The 19,419-nt window shown below is 35.5% G+C and overlaps 2 protein-coding genes across 2 annotated transcripts; both read right to left on the reverse strand.

Annotated features, from left to right (window-relative positions):
* Positions 1–11,324: 11,324 nt before the first annotated feature.
* On the reverse strand, positions 11,325–14,453 carry LOC141612030 (putative methyltransferase At2g41040, chloroplastic). The gene is made up of 8 exons (XM_074430730.1): positions 14,234–14,453; positions 13,595–13,689; positions 13,366–13,506; positions 13,174–13,255; positions 12,882–13,075; positions 12,670–12,781; positions 12,090–12,194; positions 11,325–11,776 (listed from the first exon to the last, which is right to left on the reverse strand). The coding sequence occupies exons 1-8, from the start codon at positions 14,330–14,332 to the stop codon at positions 11,648–11,650; spliced, it is 957 nt and encodes a 318-aa protein (XP_074286831.1). The 5' UTR covers positions 14,333–14,453; the 3' UTR covers positions 11,325–11,647.
* A 1,776-nt stretch (positions 14,454–16,229) lies between these two features.
* Positions 16,230–19,320, reverse strand: LOC141612048 (putative methyltransferase At2g41040, chloroplastic). The gene is made up of 8 exons (XM_074430753.1): positions 19,121–19,320; positions 18,485–18,579; positions 18,268–18,408; positions 18,076–18,157; positions 17,785–17,978; positions 17,593–17,704; positions 17,012–17,116; positions 16,230–16,712 (listed from the first exon to the last, which is right to left on the reverse strand). The coding sequence occupies exons 1-8, from the start codon at positions 19,217–19,219 to the stop codon at positions 16,584–16,586; spliced, it is 957 nt and encodes a 318-aa protein (XP_074286854.1). The 5' UTR covers positions 19,220–19,320; the 3' UTR covers positions 16,230–16,583.
* Between the last annotated feature and the right edge of the window lie 99 nt (positions 19,321–19,419).

Consider the following 19,419-nt stretch of genomic DNA (forward strand, 5'->3'; position numbering starts at 1 on the left):
AGCATATCATCAAATGTGCCATTCATGGTGCCATCTGACTTATTGAATCCAATAAATTCATAACTAGCATTAGGAAGAATACTTAGTATGGCTTCCTCGAACACTTGTATTGCAAATCCACTATAATTGTTCTCTCCGTTTTCATTAACTTTAATTGCTACGAAATTATCGAACTTCCTTACCGGTATTGCTATCCTTAACTTTGTTCCATTTGTTAATTCATTGCTTTGTCCCCATGCTAACTTTAATATTAAAGCCACAATAATGTATACTATTATTATTATTGGAGATAAAATTCCTCTCTTCATTTTTGGAGAATTTTGTTGTTCGATTAGAGTATTAGTCTTAGATCTTATCATGGTTGAAAATTGAAATGTATCCTTCTTAATTTTATATAGCCACTAAACAATTTAATTATCCCACTCTCAATATCGGTTTGTTTATGTATGTCGTTCTTTGATACAAATATATGATCCAAGAACAGTTCAACGAAATATTAGGCACTGTTTGGTAGCGTATTTCAGGTACCTTCTTTCATCGAAGTAGCTTTTTTGACAAAAATTTCAGGTAGCTTATTTTCTTGAACGCGTTTGGCAAGTAGCATTTTATAGGAAAAAAGGTACCTGGAATGAAATGCTACCTAGGGTAGCATTTGGGATTTCAGGTACCTGGTTATATTTTGCTTACTTTTTTATCCTTCAACTTTTTATACTCCGTATATTACTTCAATATTATTATTTTTTATATTATGATCTCAAATAAACCCAATTAAAGAGTTTCTACGGAAATAAAAAGCGTCCGTGATAATATCACTACTTTAATTCAGGGTGCAATTTAATTAACTATTTTTATGTATGGTTTAATATAAAACTTACTTCGTATCCATAAAATACATTTTTTGATGATATACTGTTTGATATATTTTTTTTTACGTTATTGTGATATTTTAATTATTGTTTCCGTCATTTTGAAACATGGAAGACTTGTGCAATTATAGTGAAAAAAGTTTACATTTTTTTCTAATTACTAACAATGTCAACGACAATAACACAACAATAATAATAAAAACATAAATGATAACAATAATAAGCCATGTCCTTTTACGTCATTTGACCAAATATCAGCTACCTTTTCAGCTAGTCTTCCAAACAGTTTTAATAAAAATCAGGTACCTTTTCAGGTTGTAATTTTCAGCTACCTTTTCAGTTTTCAGATAGCTTTTCAGGTTTCAGGTAGCTTTTCAGCTAGTTTTAACAAACGGAGCCTAAATATCACTTGTGAGTCTCTCACGTACGTTGGAGAAAAACGAGAATGCTTATTACTAAGGCCTTGTTCTTTTAGACTAAAATTATCTGAACTAAAGTGAATTGAACTTATAAAAACTAAAAGTAAGTCCAAAAGAACATGCCTTACCCCCTCGGTCTTAATCGTGTCTTTACCATCAGTGAGGATCCTCTGTCCCACTTTTGTGTCTCATTATGTGTGTCACACCACTTACATTTCGACACATCACTTGTGGCAAAATAAAATATTACAATATATATATTAATTTGTTGAGATATTAGAAGCTAAGTGGTGTGACACACACAATGGGACACCAAATGGGACAGAGGATCCTCACTGCTTTACCATGTCTCAATCACTAGACAATTTAATTATACCACTCCTACTAGAGAAAAAGGATACGCATCTGAGGTAGTACCTCAGACCTTGTAGTTTTTGAGCATATACATATTTTTTCTGAGCATATTACCATGTATAAATATAGTTTTTGAGCAATATTATATTTTTTTAGTGTAATGTTTTAGTAAATGTGCTCAAAAACTTTATACTAAAGCAGAACTCAATTTTTTTAAAATAAAACTCAGAAAATAAACAATAAGAGGTACTACCTCAGATGTATAGTCTATGAACTTTACTACTATGAACTATTGAACTGCCCTTATACGATTGTTAAATAAATAAAGATAATAAGTCAAATAATAAGCATTGGCCCGAATATCAGAACGAAATAACAATCTTGTACGAGTACAAAACGAACTCGAACGACGTACTTTTTAAAGTTTTAAGCAATAACTAGTTTTGGGACCCGTGAGAATCACGGGTTTTTTTGTTTTAAGTTTCTTTGTTGGGTTTCCTTCCGTAAGCCTTTGTTTCGAATTTTCATTTTTTCCGTTTTTGACCATTTTGGAGGCCCAATTGGTTTTATTTTTTTGTCGTTATTTTCTCCTTTTATGCTTTTTGGTTGGTTATGACTTATGAGAACTAACCCGGTTTTAAATTTCCGCTTTCATTTTAAAATTTGGTTGTATCTCTGTCGGTGAAACCAACACAAAACAACAGTCGTTCTTCATTTTTGCTCTCTCTATTGCTAGTCCCATTTTTTGTCTGAGCTGTAGATCTCGCCAAGGTTAAATTGTCATCATTTGGATCCTTTGGTCAACCGTTTTATGCTCTTCCCCACCATCCCCAGTTTAGATCATGGTATTTGTTGAGATGCATGAATAATTAATTAAAAATACATTAATAATTTTGTATGCAATTATGTCAAAATTTATGAATACCAATTTATAACTACCAATAATTCATGAGACTTCTATATTATAAAATTGGTTTAATAGTGTTATTTAATTTGCTCCAAAGTTTAAATTGTAATAAACAAAGAGAAATGTAGTAAAATACGCATTTGTAACTCATCTAACTTGGCAACAAAACTAATTTTTTTTTTTTGTATGTTCATGGAAATTATTTTCTCTATTTACAACCAACAGTCTTAATATCGATGATTTACAACAATTGTGATTTGAGAATTTAAGTTGGGATAACATGGAAAAATTAATCGTGAGAGGGTTAAAATTTCCAAAATTCATAAGGTACAGAATTGGCCTAATTTAGTGCTCATATGCATTACAGATATTTGTCCATTGATAGAATAGGAAAGCTAATAGAAACAAATAACAATAAGCACCAATATCCACCATATTTGTAGAGTAAGAGTCACTTTTTTTTTATATATATATTTATGAATGATAAACATATAAATATCAATTAATATCACAAAGTCATGTTTACAACAAATATCACCTTGATGAAAATTTAATCACCAATTTATGTTTCAAAACTTCATTAAAAATACAAATACTTTGACTTAAATGGCAAGACATTGTTGATAAAATTGAATATTTTACATGAAATGTATTAGAAAATTAAAAACCAAGTGAAAAGAATAGGAAACCATAAAGCTATAACAAACCAAATGTGTTAGATTGGAGGTCATGAATAAGGGAATGAAAGTTACAAGAGCATAAACCATCACCTAAATTAATTACTCACATATATAATAAGAAAATACCCTTAGTTGATGTAGTCATTTGTTATCATAGTTTGAGAATTGTTACACTTTCGCATTGTTACAATGGAATTTTAAGTAGAACCTCAACATGAATGTATATACATGTTTCTGCTTAAACGAAACTCACAAAATTTAGCATTTGTTAATGGCAATCAAATTAATCAAACAAAAAATATTAACCTAAATGAGGGCCAAATGGATCAAATGCTTAGTTGCAAATGTCGAAACTCTTGACGCAAGTAAACCTGTAAATCCAAACACATTTATTAGTAACTTAAAATCTCATATGGACAATACACCAATTAAAAAAAAAACTAATTAATACAAAAAAATTATATATTGAACTGTAAAATAATACTATATTGAATATTAAAACATTTTAAATGATAAATATAACTTCGCCAACCTAAATTAGCTTATGGAAATATAAACATATTAATTAAAAAAACTAATAAACGAAAATATTGGCAAAGAGAATATGATATTGAAAGAGGGAGAAAACTTGTATATTTATACATTTTTTAAGACATTAAAGATTTGGGTACGCCTCTTCCTCTTCCCCAATATTAAAACGTAAAAATGAGTAAATTAACTATATGAATTTATGAGATTAAAATTTGTCAAATCAATATAAAGACTCTTTAACTATGTGATTAATGAGTTTTTAATTAACCAATCGCTGGTTGGCGCAGTGGTAGCATGGGGCTGCGCTTGGTAGGGAGGTCTGCGGATTGATCCCCCACAACTGCGATTGGGAGGGGTTTAAATACCGTAATCCTTGGACACGCCCCGAAATCCGGATTAGTCGGCCCAATGTGGTTTGGATTACCGGATGGTTTAGACCAAAAAAAAATAAAAAAAAATGAGTTTTTTATTACTTTTCCATTCTCTTGAACTTCTACTAATGTAAATACATAATTAAACAATAGGTAAAGATGGAAGACGGAAGTTTATGTAGACATAAGTAAAAAGAGTTTAGTGCTAGCATGAGATGATGTCACATGTCCTTTAGTTAGATGCTCTACATACCTTTTTATATTATTGTATGTATAGATGAGTGAATTAAATTAATGTTGTGTCACAATAAATTATTTTCATGTCACATTGTGGCTGAATAGAATCCTAAACCATCGGCTGCGTCGAGGGGACTCTCCGAACTGGCCATCTTCGGCAACTGTGTAAAGGTCAAATTGGGGGAAGATGATATTTTGGGGGTTGTGTAGGTAGTAAATTCACGTGGGTTGGCTAAAAGAAGCTAGATTAGAGGGAATTAAGAAGGTAAGAAAGGGGGTGTTAAGAAATGACGGGCAAACATGGTATATGGATAGCTAGGTCCACGGTATGTGAAGGTGGTGACGTGGGATTTTTGTAATGCAAGGTGACATTTAGTCTATGTCTACGTGGCCTTTAATGGTTACCCTTTTTAATAATATTTATAGATGATATAGGACAGTGTGAGTAGAAAACATGTATGCGTGTCAATAGTTAGAGGCTGACGTTTACATAGAATGTCCTACGTGGCTTTTTACAAGCCTACGTGGCTTTGTCTAGGTGGACTTTATTACTCATTTTAGGGGAGGTTTTTAATTATATTTATAGATATAGGGTGCCCCTAATAAATACACGGCCAAGATGTCCTGGGACACTCGCCTTTTGTTTCTTATGACTGGTTTGCCCTTTAATTTTCAACCTGCCAAATGCAGTTATTATAATAAAATTAGAGGTATTTTCGTCCATTACTTATAATTTGAGTGTCCTAGTAATTTTTGCGAGTGTATTTGCATAGTTTAGCACACCATAGTTTTTCTATCGATCATCGGATGCATCAGTAATTCAGTATATGATTCTACTAGAGAATTATTCTCTACATAAAACACACTAGATTAACTTTGTCTTCTAAATTATTTTGTCTAAATCATACGTTAATTAGAGAGTGTTTGGCTTAGTTAAGTGCTTTTGTAAATGTAAAATTAAAAGTTAGGTCAAATACCCTATTTTATGGAGTTTAAAAGTACTTTTAAAAAGCTAGAAAACTAATAATCACAATTTTTTGGAGGAGTAGCTTATGAAAACTTATTTTAAATGTGACGGGCTAATCCCGTCACAAGCTGAAGACCTCTCACAAAAAGGGAGAGGGGACAAGGTGGGGCACCCCCCATGTGCTTCCCACTCACCTCTAAATGGATATTTTGTTAGAGGAAACAGTATCCGTCACAAGCTTGTGACGGATATCGTCCGTCTTCAATGAGATTTAGTGAAATTCTTTACACCCCCTTAAAGTAGTTTTTTTTTTTTTTTTTTGACAGCGGTAAAGAAAGATATACCTATACTACAATTGGCATTGGACTCATATGGTCCAAAGCACTTATACTACTAAAATCATAAACTAAAACGAAAGCGTAACTACATCGGTTAACAAACACATGTTGATGGTGTACGGCTGGCTGAACACGGAATCCAACATCATCATCCTCAATCTTCTTGAAAGGACGAACTGAACTGGCCAAATCATATACCAAAACATCACTCATCTTGAAAGTCACGGCTTCGGAGAAATACCTGCAACAAGACCCAAAGGAGTGTCTCGGAGATTCATCTTCTTGGCTATGATACACATCATCCGTAACCCAACAAAGCCCTTGATCCAGCGAGAGAGAGCCAAGTGCACTTACGCCACACAGACGTAGAAAGGGAAAGAAGAAAACAGACCCGAAAAATCTGCCTCCAAAGGAGAAAAGACTCCTACACATTGGGACACCATCCCTATGGATCAACAACTCGTTGCACAGAAAAGCGAGCACGTAACTAGCTGACAAAAAAGAACATCCCTTGAACAGCCCCCTAACCAAAACGAAAACCACCTCTAATGATCGAGCAAAGATGGCCACAACACTAACCAGATGTAAAGTTACGATCGTCATTATTAACCCGGCAAAGACGAGGAGACAGGACACCCCAAACCTCTTTGGTGAAAATGGAAAAGGAAACCTAGGAGAATTTATTATGCGGTTAAAAACAAAACACGAAATAAAATGGATAGACATTTACTTAAACGACACCACCGCATCCAACCCAAACTAGCAACACTCCCAAAGAACCCCGAAATCACCCTACCAAACACACCTCAAAAACGGACAGCAAAGAACCCCCAAGATCAGAGCCAGCATCTCACTCCAAACAACGAAATGACGGACTCGACCAGTCAACAAACGACCTTCAAAACAGACACAACAACAAAAGGACCAAGCCCCTGAGACTCCAAATTCCAAATGAATCCCCCCAGGACCATCGGCCAACATGCAACAAACCAAACCACTTGAACAACACCGACTGACACCAAAACCAGAAGATGGGACCAAAATGGTGGGGAAAGGGGCGAGGGGAGGGGGGAAACACCAAAACGGCCCACCAACACCACAACCAAACAAACAAAACGCGACCCAGACGACACCAAAAGCGAAGAAAACATCGACCAGATCGACAAAACATAAGAAAACCGAGACCATACCAGGGGTGGGGAAAGGGGGCGAGGGAGAGGGGAAACACCCCTGGGTTGCATGTAAAGCTTTCAATGACAGGACAGGGACGGCGGAACGGACCGACCTCAGGGCGACGTCAAACACCACAAACCCAGCTATCCGGATGAACAAGACGAAATCAAGAACCGTCAAAGAAAGGGGAGTGAGATCAGACAAAAGAGGGCGACATTAGGGGGAGGTGTGAGCGATCGCCAGAGATAGGTCCAGGAGAGACGCCATCTCCGGCGATAGGGTAGGGTAAGAAGGAGAGGAAGTGAGTGGATGGGAGAGGCGGCGGCTCCAAAGAATCTAGGGTTTTTGTTGTTTTTTTTTTAGAGAGAGGAAGGGAGAATTTAGAGAAAGAGCGGTAATATTTTTCAATGATTGATTGACCCCCCTTAAAGTAGTTGACATCTTAATATCTTATTGGTCTACCACTATTCCTAGTGAATGTGTCAAACAAACTAGGTCCATCTACTTAATTACGCAAATAAAAGGAAAACAAAGGTAAAAGAGTAAGTCTCGAGTAAACCGTTTACTTTAAAAGTAAAGTTTTGTCAAAGTATACTTTAAAATTATAATTTCTATTCTCAAAATATATTTTTTAAAAATAAAAGTCAAACTATCAACTCTTTTTTTTTTTTTTTTTGACAAAAGGTGAATAACTTACATTATTGTAACCAATACAAAGTAAGCTACTCGACTAGGTAGCACCAGACCCTTGACATCTAGATCTAGCATTACAAAGCCATACATCGAGATTACATAACTATTATATAAAAGGAAAGCTACTACATTAAGATAAGCAAGATTAGCGATGGTAGAATGGCAAGAGACGGCAGCTTGGTGACGAGCGTTGATATCAGCTTCATTAATGCGGAAGACCTCCAAAAACCGTCGATACATACAAACGTCGGAGTGACAATAACAAGGTGTACTTACGCTCTTGCGAAAAGAACGTAGAAAGAAATGGTGAAAGGCAAGACGAAGTCTGCCCTCGGCGGAGATAAATCTCCTACACCTCAGAGATCGCACCCATTGGTTATAGGACAAACGGACCGAGAAATCCAACGTGCAATGTGTAACACAAACCCTCTGAGACACAAGCACCACAACACCAACACCGTTCAAGAGACTTGGCTTACCACTAAAGAGACGACTAAGACTCCTATAGGAGAAGATTATTATGAGATAAAAACAAGACAGGAATTTAAAGAGAGATACCATTCAAAAGACGAGAAGACCACCGCCTCCGATCCCAACCAACACCACTGCCGAAAAACCCAAAACCACCCTACCCAACACACCTCAAAACAGAAAGAAGAGCACCCCAGCAAACAAAACCCCACTCCAACCAAGACACACTTAGACCCGACAAACCATCCCCGAAAGACACGGTAGACATGCAACACCCAACCAAACACCAGACCACTGAGTGTAACACTCCCATACTCCAAGTGCCTTACCAGGACCACTTAAGGTATGGAAGTGCTACCATCTCGGTTTCCCGAGGCAATGATAATCAAATGACAATAAAGAAACATTATTTAAATAGCCATAAGGTTTAATGTGATTACATATCCAAATCCAAAACTGTTAAAAGTATGATACATGTTCTCAAAAACCAAATGTCTCAAACAACTAAAGCATGACAGCGGAAGACTCTAAACTGCTCGTCGTGACTCATCCCAGCCAGCCCAAAAGCGTCATATCAAACCTGCTCAACAACTGCTCACCATCCCCGAATGGATCACCACGGTTTTACAAAACAAACAACGGGGTCAGTACTAATTACACAAAACAATCACGATAAGATAAATACCAAACAACTCAATCGTCACATCAAACTCCAATCACCATAATCAATCTCCTCACAACTGACTACACACTAAAGTGTGTAGTCCTGCCAGAGTACCCATCGCAACAGATACTCCACACCGCCAGTGGGGGACCGCAGCTGTTCCCACCTAAGCCCCGCTCATCTCTATCGAGCGATAAACCCATGTCCATTAATGTGCACATCCCTTCTGTGGCGGGTTCCACAGAAGTCGAATCAAGGGCATGAAGCCACTCTCGCAAGTGACTCCACTCAGCCAGGGACGCACCCCGAAGATCACAGACAGATACAACAACAACAACAACAACAACAACAACAATGATAATATTCAACAACCGTCACAATACCAACATTATACTTTAACAACAATCATCACTAAATCACCAACCACATCATGTAATTAATACTGAGTAGGGAAAACCCTACCTGAAATGCAAACACAAAAGCAGACGATCTAGCAGCTGTCTCAAAATCTCTCTTCTACGAACCCTCCTCCTATACACACAATCATACAATCACTACTATAACAACATAATCATAAAAACCCCCAATCCCAAAATTAGGGTTTAACCAACCTCAACCAAATGTTACAAAAACGGTATGTAGGACTTACCCTTGACGCAAGGATCACAATGATATCAAGAACAACTGAAACCGACTCCTCTAGCTCCGGGATTTGCCAATAATGCGGATGAATCAAACAACGTAGTTGCAATCTCTCTTTTTGTGAATCAGGTTTGTCAAAAGTGTTTAGGAAAGATAATGGAGTATTATATATATTAATCCGCATTATTAACAAAACCCGTCAAACATTACCCGATAACCGACTTACTCGATCGAGTGCCACTTACTCGATCGAGTGCTAAGGCTACTCGATCGAGTACCCTACAGGCAGACTACTGATTCGTATTCCAAACATGCTTACTCGACAGAGTAAGCCCCACTCGATAGAGTACCCAGAGACTCATAAAACCGTAGTATTACACTGAGACTCCAAATTCCAAGCGAACCCCCCGAGGACCATCGGCAGACATGCAACACAACCACCATAACCGCTACAGACCGACATAAACACAACCGGAAAAAAAGGACCGATCTGGTGGGGGAGGGGCGAGGGGGAGGGGAAACACCAAATCGTCCCAAAATCACCACCATTATCAGAAAAAGCCACCAAAATGAACTATCAACTCTAAATGTTGTGTAATGCTACAACACAAAATATGATATTCATTTTCTAAGTTAAATAAACCATTCAATATACTTATGGGACTTATGGCCATATTCTTCATTAAGAAATACTTTTCGACTGTATAACAATGTCAGTTTTAATCAACTGGGAGATTTTAATCTATTGAGGTTAGGAGAATTTTATTTTTCGTTATTTTATATTCGGCGATTGAATATATCTTTACAAGACTATCCGATTGTGATATCAACTGAACTATAGTTACTCCCTTAACTAGTATAGATCCCGAGCGAATGCGCGGTTTTTTAGATAGGAATATTAAAGAAAATAACAATTATACAACTGATTATTAACTCAATTTGAAATTTAATTGTAAAATTTTATTATTATTATTAATGGTTTGCATTAATCGGTGGAAAAAAGAAAGTTCAGTATAATTCAGTTGTAGATATATAATATAATGAAAGCCCAATTACAGATATGATATAATAAAAGCCCAATTACATATATATGATATAATGAAGGCCTAATTATAGCCAAATTCATTTAGGCGGGAAAATTTGGGAGATCTCTTATTCTTTTAGTATAAGGGGGATTAAACGAGATAATATGTTGAATATTATTAAGGATTTAAATTAACAACAATTCTTATTTAAAACTGTTATACATAATATTGTAAAATTAACTGGTTGTTTACTAAAAAAACCCACTAAAACAATTTCATTAATCATCACTTTCATTAATGAGGCCACTAAAGTCCTTTGTTATATGTTTACAATATGATATGTAAAAATATTTTACAAGAGATTTACTCATTATTCATCATTGAATATATGGGAATCACGTTGTTGAAAACAACTTGCAAGGAAAAAAGGTTGACATTTGGATAGCTAGCTTACTTGTCCATACATATATTCCTATCGATCATCACTAATTCACTATTAAAGAACTATTCTTTGCATAAACAACATTAGATTAATTCCTTGTCTTAATGATAAGTTTGTTAATGAAGTTGACATCTTATTGATCTACCACTATTCCTAACGAATGACTCAAACAAACTATATCCATCTGCTTAATTAATCATGCAAAACAGAGGAAAAGAATTTGGCCTCGTTTAGTTACTCACCTAAAGGCAAATTTTGGCGTGATTATTATTTTTGAAATTAAGTTAAGGAGTATCGAAAATGTGTTAGTTTGGGTCTCAACTCCAATTACTCCAATTGGGTTTTTTTCACTCATAAATCATTTTTATTACATCTAATTAGAGAAGATGATGGAAATAACAATCTTTGATTATTAAAGACAATACAATCGATTATTTGGGAAATTAGACCATTGCAATTTGTGTTCTAAAATACGATAGAGGATCCAAAAACTAAATCTAGACGCAATCCCACAAATACTTTTTTTTTTAATCTGACAGCCTAATTTTGTTATTATCCCAAAATATAGTTTTTTATAATTAATTTGAATGTAATATAAATACATTTTGAGCAAAATGCCTTAATTGTAAACTTTAATACATCAGTCCATCTCGCTTGTGCTTCGAAATACCTCAGCATTGCCAGTTGCCACTATACAATAATACAAACAATAATACTTCTATACCTCGGTTGCACACAAAGCTTATTGTAAAACCGTTAGTTACTTTACTTAATTTCCCCAAAGACACGTAAAAAAAACAAGTACAACACGAAGCACTAGACCTTTTGAACATTGGCGAATCCATGGTGAAAAACTTGAAACAACTTTCATGGCTTTTGGGCTGAGAACATGATGAATGACTGTTGAACTTTGCTCGAGTAGTTGACAAGTCCGCAAGATTTACACAAGTCTTCAATCTCTTCCTCTGTTAGGTAACTATACGGCTGAAGACTCCGCTGCAAACATTCCAACATACGGTACAGATTTTAGAAATAGCAATTCACATCCTTAGATATACATGAAAGTCGGCTTAAGTTTTTCAAGCGAGTAAGTCTCCCTTAAGACGGAACATTTTCGTCTGAAACAATAAGATGGGGTTTTAAGACCACTTTAAAGCCAGTTGTAAACACTAGCTGGACGCCTGGACCATTATGATCTTTAAATCTCAACTAAGATGATGTTTGCACAATGATCTCGGAATGAAATCGGAAAACAACACAAAATAGCTACACAAACTTAAAATATAGGCAGCAAAAAGTTACTACGTACCTGTCTAAAAAGCTTTATTATTGGTGGTGTAGAGGCCGTGTATCTGAGAAAAGTGGTGCCCACGAATACACCTCCGCTTCGCAGTACACGGGTAATTTCAGCAATCTGTTGTACAAGTAGAAATGAAGCTATAACTTGCAGCAAACATTGTTTAAGTGGAACTAGCAATGCTAATGTACAATGATCAGGGCCGGCCCTCAAGCCTGTTTAGTGGGTTAATTGACAAGGGCCCAAGTCTGATACAGGCCCAATTGCGGAATTAGAAGTCCACTATGTAGGCTATAGCCTGAGGCCTTTTGTCAATTAGAATTATTACATGTAAAACTCACAATTAAGAAAGTAGTCTAGTGGTTTACCATCTTATCTTGTTGTAGGTGGTCCCGTGTTCTATCCATGACTCGATTTGGGTTTTCCAAGGGTTATATTAGTTAGTTAGGTAGATAGTTTCCTAGAAATATAAATCGTGCATGTAATGCGCGGGATCTAGGCTAGTAAAGTTATCATGTTTAAAAATGTATGTCATCTCTTACAAGATGGATTAGTAATGAAACACCAAAAAACTGCGGAATAGAAATCTTACAGCATTTGAAGGAGATGGCCAGCAATGCAATGCAGCACCAGCATGAACTGCATCAACTGAAGCAGACGGAAAGGGAAGTCTCGCAACATCTGCCCTCACAAGAGCAAGTTTGCTGCAAATTATAGTTAACCATCAATAAGCACAACCACGCCGACATTGAAAAATAATACTAACAGCAACACCCTAGATATATAGAGATTGTGAAAGTTTACTTTGACAAAGAGGGTTCTTCCTTTTTGGTGAAATCGTAACATTGGCGAAGCATATTTTCAGAGAAATCAAGAGCAATAACTCCAGAATAGCTACCACACATGGCAAATTTACGTGAGAATAGCCCACTTCCGCAACTGACATCTACTAGCAAGCCTCCTTCAGCTGGTTTGAAGTACTCCTGAGCCATTTTAAACTGCATTTCAGAAGTCAGATCAGATCAGTAGGTCCGTCAATACACGAATAACTCAGACGTAATAAATGTACTGATCCACAGAAGGAACAAGGCCTAACCTCTTCTTCCGGCCCTGGAAAACCACTTCTATTAAAATTTTGTCGCCATCCACGTTCATACAAAAAAGACACAACCGGACTTCTGTTTGTCCAAAAATACCATATGAACATTGTTTCATCAGAAAGCTAAAAATTTCAGCTAATTCAAAGATGAAGACGAAAGAACAAAAACAGATGAGCGTAGGAAACTACCGAAACAATTCTGTTGAAGTAGGTCTATTTTCTGCATACTCCTCAGAGGCAGCAGTTATGGTGAGATCCAGAAAGATGTTTTTGCTTGAGTATGATTTGGAGCATGTCTCACATTTAAAGCCGGACCTGTAAATCGCTTCCCTGCAAAAGTTAAACACAACATAAGTCAAAAGGCCACTCAATCTAGATGAAGCAATCACTTAGCACTCAATAGTGTACCGACACTTACAGGTTTAGCCCGGTCGCTCCTTTCCTTGTTAAAGGTTGAAAACATATTGGACATGCCAATATATTAAGTCGTGCATTATCTTTTGAAGTCGCTTCCTGAAATATGAAAAGGTATTTAATTACAAACTCCATATATATTTTCTCAGCAGTATAAATCACAAAGCATCCCAGAGGTTACAAATCACAAGACCTCCTGATGAAGCTCAAGTTGAGAATTCGAAACCGGTCCAGTTCAAACTTGTTCCAATATATACATAATTGTAATTATACATACAATAAGGTAACAGAGATAAATTAAAGGTAAAGATGATGGATCATAAATTCCAGTGTATAAATATAAAGCAATTAAATGAGGGGGTTAATTTTCGTAGTACACATTTTATTTATCGCAGTACAGCCGCCACAAATCATCATCAGTATCCACCGACTCTAGATTAATTATTGCACAATCACTAAATTAACTTTATAAAACAATAAAAGATGTGAGAAAATCATTAATTAATTTGATTTATAATGCAATTAACAGTAAATACTTGTTTTATATAATCAAAACTACCATCTATTATTGATCAAACTTGTTTAAGTTTGAGAGAAAAAAAACTATAACGAGTAAAAAGTATACTGCGAAAATAAAAAATACCAAAGATGGAGGGGCAGCTGCGGAGGCGAGTGGAATAAATGGCGGGAATTTTGGCGGAGGAGGAATGAGAAATCTCAAAGAAAGGGAGTGAGAAACCATTTTTGATTATTGACTGAATTTTGTACAACACAAAAAACAGATTTCCCATCCTCCCTTTTTTTTTCTTTTTTCATTGTTCTACTAGTGGAAGTAACGGTTACAACTAACTCAATTATCAGTCACTCAATTCCCCCACCAATTTCTAAATAATACCCAGTATTTTGATATTTGGCAACTCGGATCAAAGTTATAGATACATACGGCATATATCCGTCTTAAGAATTAAACGGGTCATATAACACGCACTTACATAAATAGGACAAACTTTTACTAATCTCAATGCATTCTGTTTTTGTCTTATGCGTAAAATACTTGATCCGTCCGAAGATTAAGACGGATATACTTGTCTTAAATGAGAAATTCTTGCAAATGACAATGCAAGTTCATCGTCAAACGCTGCAAAGATTTGATACAAGAAACGAGGTGGACAGTCAAGCTGGAACATACCTATAGAGAAGCTAATAGAACAACTGATTTCTTAGCAAATTATGGGGTCACCTCGAGCTCCTTCCCTACGCACTTAGATGCTCCTCTTACTGAGTTATGTCCGATCCTTCGGGAGGATGTAAAATTTAATTGTAAAATTTGAAATTTAATTGTAAAATTTTATTATTATTATTATTAATGGTTTGCATTAATCGGTGGAAAAGGAAAAGTTCAGTATAATCCAGTTGTAGATATAATATAATGAAAGCCCAATTACAGATATGATATAATAAAAGCCCAATTACATATATATATATATATGATATAATGAAGCTTAATTATAGCCAAATTCATTTAGGCGGGAAAATTTGGGAGATCTCTTATTCTTTTAGTATAAGGGGGATTAAACGAGATAATATGTTGAATATTATTAAGGATTTAAATTAACAACAATTCTTATTTAAAATTGTTATACATAATATTGTAAAATTAACTGATTATTTACTTAAAAAATCCACTAAAATAATTTCCATTAATCATCACTTTCATTAATGAGGCCACTAAAGTCCTTTGTTATAGGTTTACAATATGATTTTGTGAAAAATATTTTACAAGAGATTTACTCATTATTCATCATTGAATATATGGGAATCACGTTGTTGAAAACAACTTGCAAGGAAAAAATGTTGACATTTGGATAGCTAGCTTACTTGTCCATACATATATTCCTATCGATCATCACTATTAAAGAACTATTCTTTGCATAAACAACATTAGATTAATTCCTTGTCTTAATGATAAGTTTGTTAATGAAGTTGACATCTTATTGATCTACCACTATTCCTAACGAATGACTCAAACCAACTATATCCATCTGCTTAATTAATCATGCAAAACAGAGGAAAAGAATTTGGCCTCGTTTAGTTACTCACCTGAAGGCAAATTTTGGCATGATTATTATTTTTGAAATTAAGTTAAGGAGTATCGAAAATGTGTTAGTTTGGGTCTCAACTCCAATTACTCCAGTTGGGTTTTTTTCACTCTAATCATTTTTATTACATCATTAGAGAAGATGATGGAAATTACAATCTTTGATTATTAAAGACAATACAATCGATTATTTGGGAAATTAGACCATTGCAATTTGTGTTCTAAAATACGATAGAGGATCCAAAAACTAAATCTATACGTAATCCCACAAATACTTTTTTTTTTAATCTAACAGCCTAATTTTGTTACAATCCCAAAATATAGTTTTTTATAATTAATTTAAATGTAATATAAATACATTTTCAGCAAAATGCCTTAAGAGAGTGTTTGGCAACAAGAATTTAATTTGAAATGTCTCGTTTTAAATTTAACAAAGTGAAATAAAGATTTAGAAATGAGGGGGTTAGAGAGTGAATTTCAAATGGGTTTATTTTAGCATCATTTGGAAATCCAAATCTAATAGGTTTACCAAACATGCAAATTGGTCCAAATCTAAATTTGATAATACAATCTTTATTCCCAAACACACCATAATTGTAAACTATAATAGTTAAGTTTTTAATTGGAAAAGAAGCAATAGTACAAGGCCATGTTTAACCCAGGCCATTACTCCATCAGTCCATCTCGCTTTTGCTTCGAAATACCTCAGCATTGCCACTATACAAACAATAATACTTCTATACATCAGTTGTACACAAAGCTTATTGTAAAACCGTGAGTTTACTTAATTTCCCCAAAGACTTGCGCAAAAAATGTGAAACAAAAAAATACAAAACGAAGCACTAGGACCTTTTGAACATTATGGAATTCATGGTGAAAAAACTTGAAACAACTTTCAGGGCTTTTGAGCAGAGAACATGATGAATGACTGTTGAACTTTGCTCGAGTAGTTGACAAGTCCGCAACATTTACACAGATCTTCAATCTCCTCCTCTGTTAGGTAACTATACGGCTGAAGACTCCGCTGCAAACATTCCAACATATGGTAGAGATTTTAGAAACAGCAATTCACATCCTTAGATATACATCAAAGTAGGCTTGAGTTTTGACCCAAGTAAGTCTCCCTTAAGACGGGACATTTTCGTCTAAACAATCAGATGGGGGTTTTAAGACCACTTTAAAAGCCAGCTGTAAACACTAGCTGGATGACCATTATGATCTTTAAATCTCAACTAAGATGATGTTTGCACAATGATCTCGGAATGGGAAAACAACACAAAATAGCTACACAAACTTATAACATAGGCGGCGAAGAGTTACTACCTGACTAAAAAGCTTGATTATTGGTGGTGTAGATGCAGTGTATCTGAGAAAAGTGGTGCCGACGAATACACCTCCGCTTCGCAGTACACGGGTAATTTCAGCAATCTGTTGTACAAGTACAAATGAAGCTATAACTTGCAACAAACATCGCTTTAAGTGGAACTAGCAATGCTAATGTACAATGACCAGGGCCGGCCCTCAAGTCTGTTTGGTGGGTTAATTGACAAGGGCCCAAGTCTAATACGGGCCAAATTACGGAATTAGAAGTCCGCTATGTAGGGTATTACATGTGTAAAACTCACAATTAAGAAAGAAGTCTAGTGGTTAACCATCTTATCCTATTGTAGGTGGTCATGTGTTCTATCTTGACTAAGTCGTAACCAAAAAAGATGACTCGATTTGGGTTTCCCAAATCCCAAGGGTTATATTAGTTTGGTAGGTAGCTAGTTTCCTAGTAATATAAATCGTGCATGTAATGTGCGGGATCTAAGCTAGTAAAGTTATCATGTTTGCAAATGTATGTCATCTCTTGCAAGATGGATTGGTAATGAAACACCAAAACTGCGGAATAGAAATCTTACAGCATTTGAAGGAGATGGCCAGCAATGCAATGCAGCACCAGCATGAACTGCATCAACTGAAGCAGACGGAAAGGGAAGTCTAGCAACATCTGCCCTCACAAGAGCAAGTTTTCTGCAAATTATAGTTAACCATCAATAAGCACAACCACGACGACATTGAAAAATAATACTGATAGAGATTATGAATTTTACTTTGACAAAGACGGTTCTTCCTTTTTGGTGAAATCGTAACATTGGCGAAGCATATCTTCAGAGAAATCAAGAGCAATAACTCCAGAATAGCTACCACACATGGCAAATTTTCGTGAGAATAGCCCAGTTCCGCAACTGACATCTACTAGCAAGCCTCCTTCAGCTGGTTTGAAGTACTCCTGAGCCATTTTAAACTGCATTCATTTCAGAAGTCAAATCAGTAGGTCCGTCAATACATGAATAACTCAGACGTAATAAATGTAGTGATCCACAGAAGGAACAAAGCCTAACCTCTTCTTCCGGCCCTGGAAAACCACCTGTATTAAAATTTTGTCGCCATCCACGTTCATACAAAAAAGACACAACTGGATTTCTGTTTTGTCCAAAAATACCATATGAACATTGTTTCATCAGAATGCTAAAAATTTAAGCTAATTCAAAGATGAAGACGGAAGAACAAAAACAGATGAGCTAAGAAACTACCGAAACAATTCCGTTGAAGTAGGTATATTTTCTGCATACTCCTCAGAGGCAGCAGTTATGGTGAGATCCAGAAAGATGTTTTTGCTTGAGTACGATTTGAAGCATGTCTCACATTTAAAGCCGGACCTGTAAATCGCTTCCCTGCAATAGTTAAACACAACATAAGTCAAAAGGCCACTCAAATACTCAAGACAGTCAAGAGTGTACCGAGACTTACAGGTTTAGCCCGGTCGCTCCTTTCCTTGTTAAAGGTTGAAAACATATTGGACAGGCCAATATATTTAGTCGTGCATTATCTTTTGAAGTCGCTTCCTGAAATATGAAAAGGTATTTAATTACAAACTCTGCAGCAGTATAAATCACAAAGCATCGTCCCAGAGGTTACAAATCACAAGACTTCCTGATGAAGCATCGCCATCACAACGATATTTGTCTACTGTTGTCCAGAATTCGAAACCGGTCCAGTTCAAACTTGTTCCAATATATACATAATTGTGATTATACATTCAATAGGTAACACAGATAAATTGAAGGTAAAGATGATGGATCATAAATTCCAGTGTATAAATATAAAAGCAATTAAATAATGGGGTTAATTTTCGCACTACAGCCGCCACAAATCATCATCAGTATCCACCAACTCTAGATTAATTATTGCACAATCACTAAATTAACTTTATAAAACAATAAAAGATGTGAGAAAACCATTAATTAATTTGATTTATAATGCAATTAACAGTAAATACTTGTTTTATATAATCAAAATTACCATCTATTATTGATCAAACTTGTTTAATTTTGAGACGAAAAGAATTGTAACGAGTAAAAATTGTACTGCGAAAATAAAAAATACCAAAGATTGAGGGGCAGCTGCGGAGGCGAGTGGAATAAATGGCGGGAATTTTGGCGGAGGAGGGATGAGAAATCTCAAAGAAAGGGAGTGAGAAACCATTTTTGATTATTGACTGAATTTTGTACAACACAAAAAAACAGATTTCCCAACCTCCCTTTTTTTCTTCTATTTTTCTTTGTTCTACTAGTGCAAGTCACGGTTACAAGTCTTACAACTAACTCAATTATTAGTCACTCAATTCCCACCAATTTCTAAAGAAATAATACCGAGTATTTTGATATTTGGTAACTCGGATCAAA

This window comes from Silene latifolia, chromosome 1 (assembly GCF_048544455.1).
Source record: "Silene latifolia isolate original U9 population chromosome 1, ASM4854445v1, whole genome shotgun sequence".
Taxonomy (NCBI): Eukaryota; Viridiplantae; Streptophyta; class Magnoliopsida; order Caryophyllales; family Caryophyllaceae; genus Silene; species Silene latifolia.

What these genes read in the sequence shown, in the direction of transcription:
- LOC141612030 (XM_074430730.1), bottom strand. Translation starts at nt 14,332, where the DNA reads ATGGTTTCTCACTCCCTTTCTTTGAGATTTCTCATTCCTCCTCCGCCA. An exon ending in TTCCAGGGCCGGAAGAAGAG is followed by an intron (nt 13,076 to 13,173) that starts GTTAGGCCTTGT and finishes TCTGAAATGCAG; the next exon opens with TTTAAAATGGCTCAGGAGTA. An exon ending in TAATAAAGCTTTTTAGACAG is followed by an intron (nt 11,777 to 12,089) that starts GTACGTAGTAAC and finishes GAATGTTTGCAG; the next exon opens with CGGAGTCTTCAGCCGTATAG.
- LOC141612048 (XM_074430753.1), bottom strand. Translation starts at nt 19,219, where the DNA reads ATGGTTTCTCACTCCCTTTCTTTGAGATTTCTCATCCCTCCTCCGCCA. An exon ending in CAGCTGCCCCTCAATCTTTG is followed by an intron (nt 18,580 to 19,120) that starts GTATTTTTTATT and finishes TTCATATTTCAG; the next exon opens with GAAGCGACTTCAAAAGATAA. An exon ending in GGAGCGACCGGGCTAAACCT is followed by an intron (nt 18,409 to 18,484) that starts GTAAGTCTCGGT and finishes TAACTATTGCAG; the next exon opens with GGAAGCGATTTACAGGTCCG.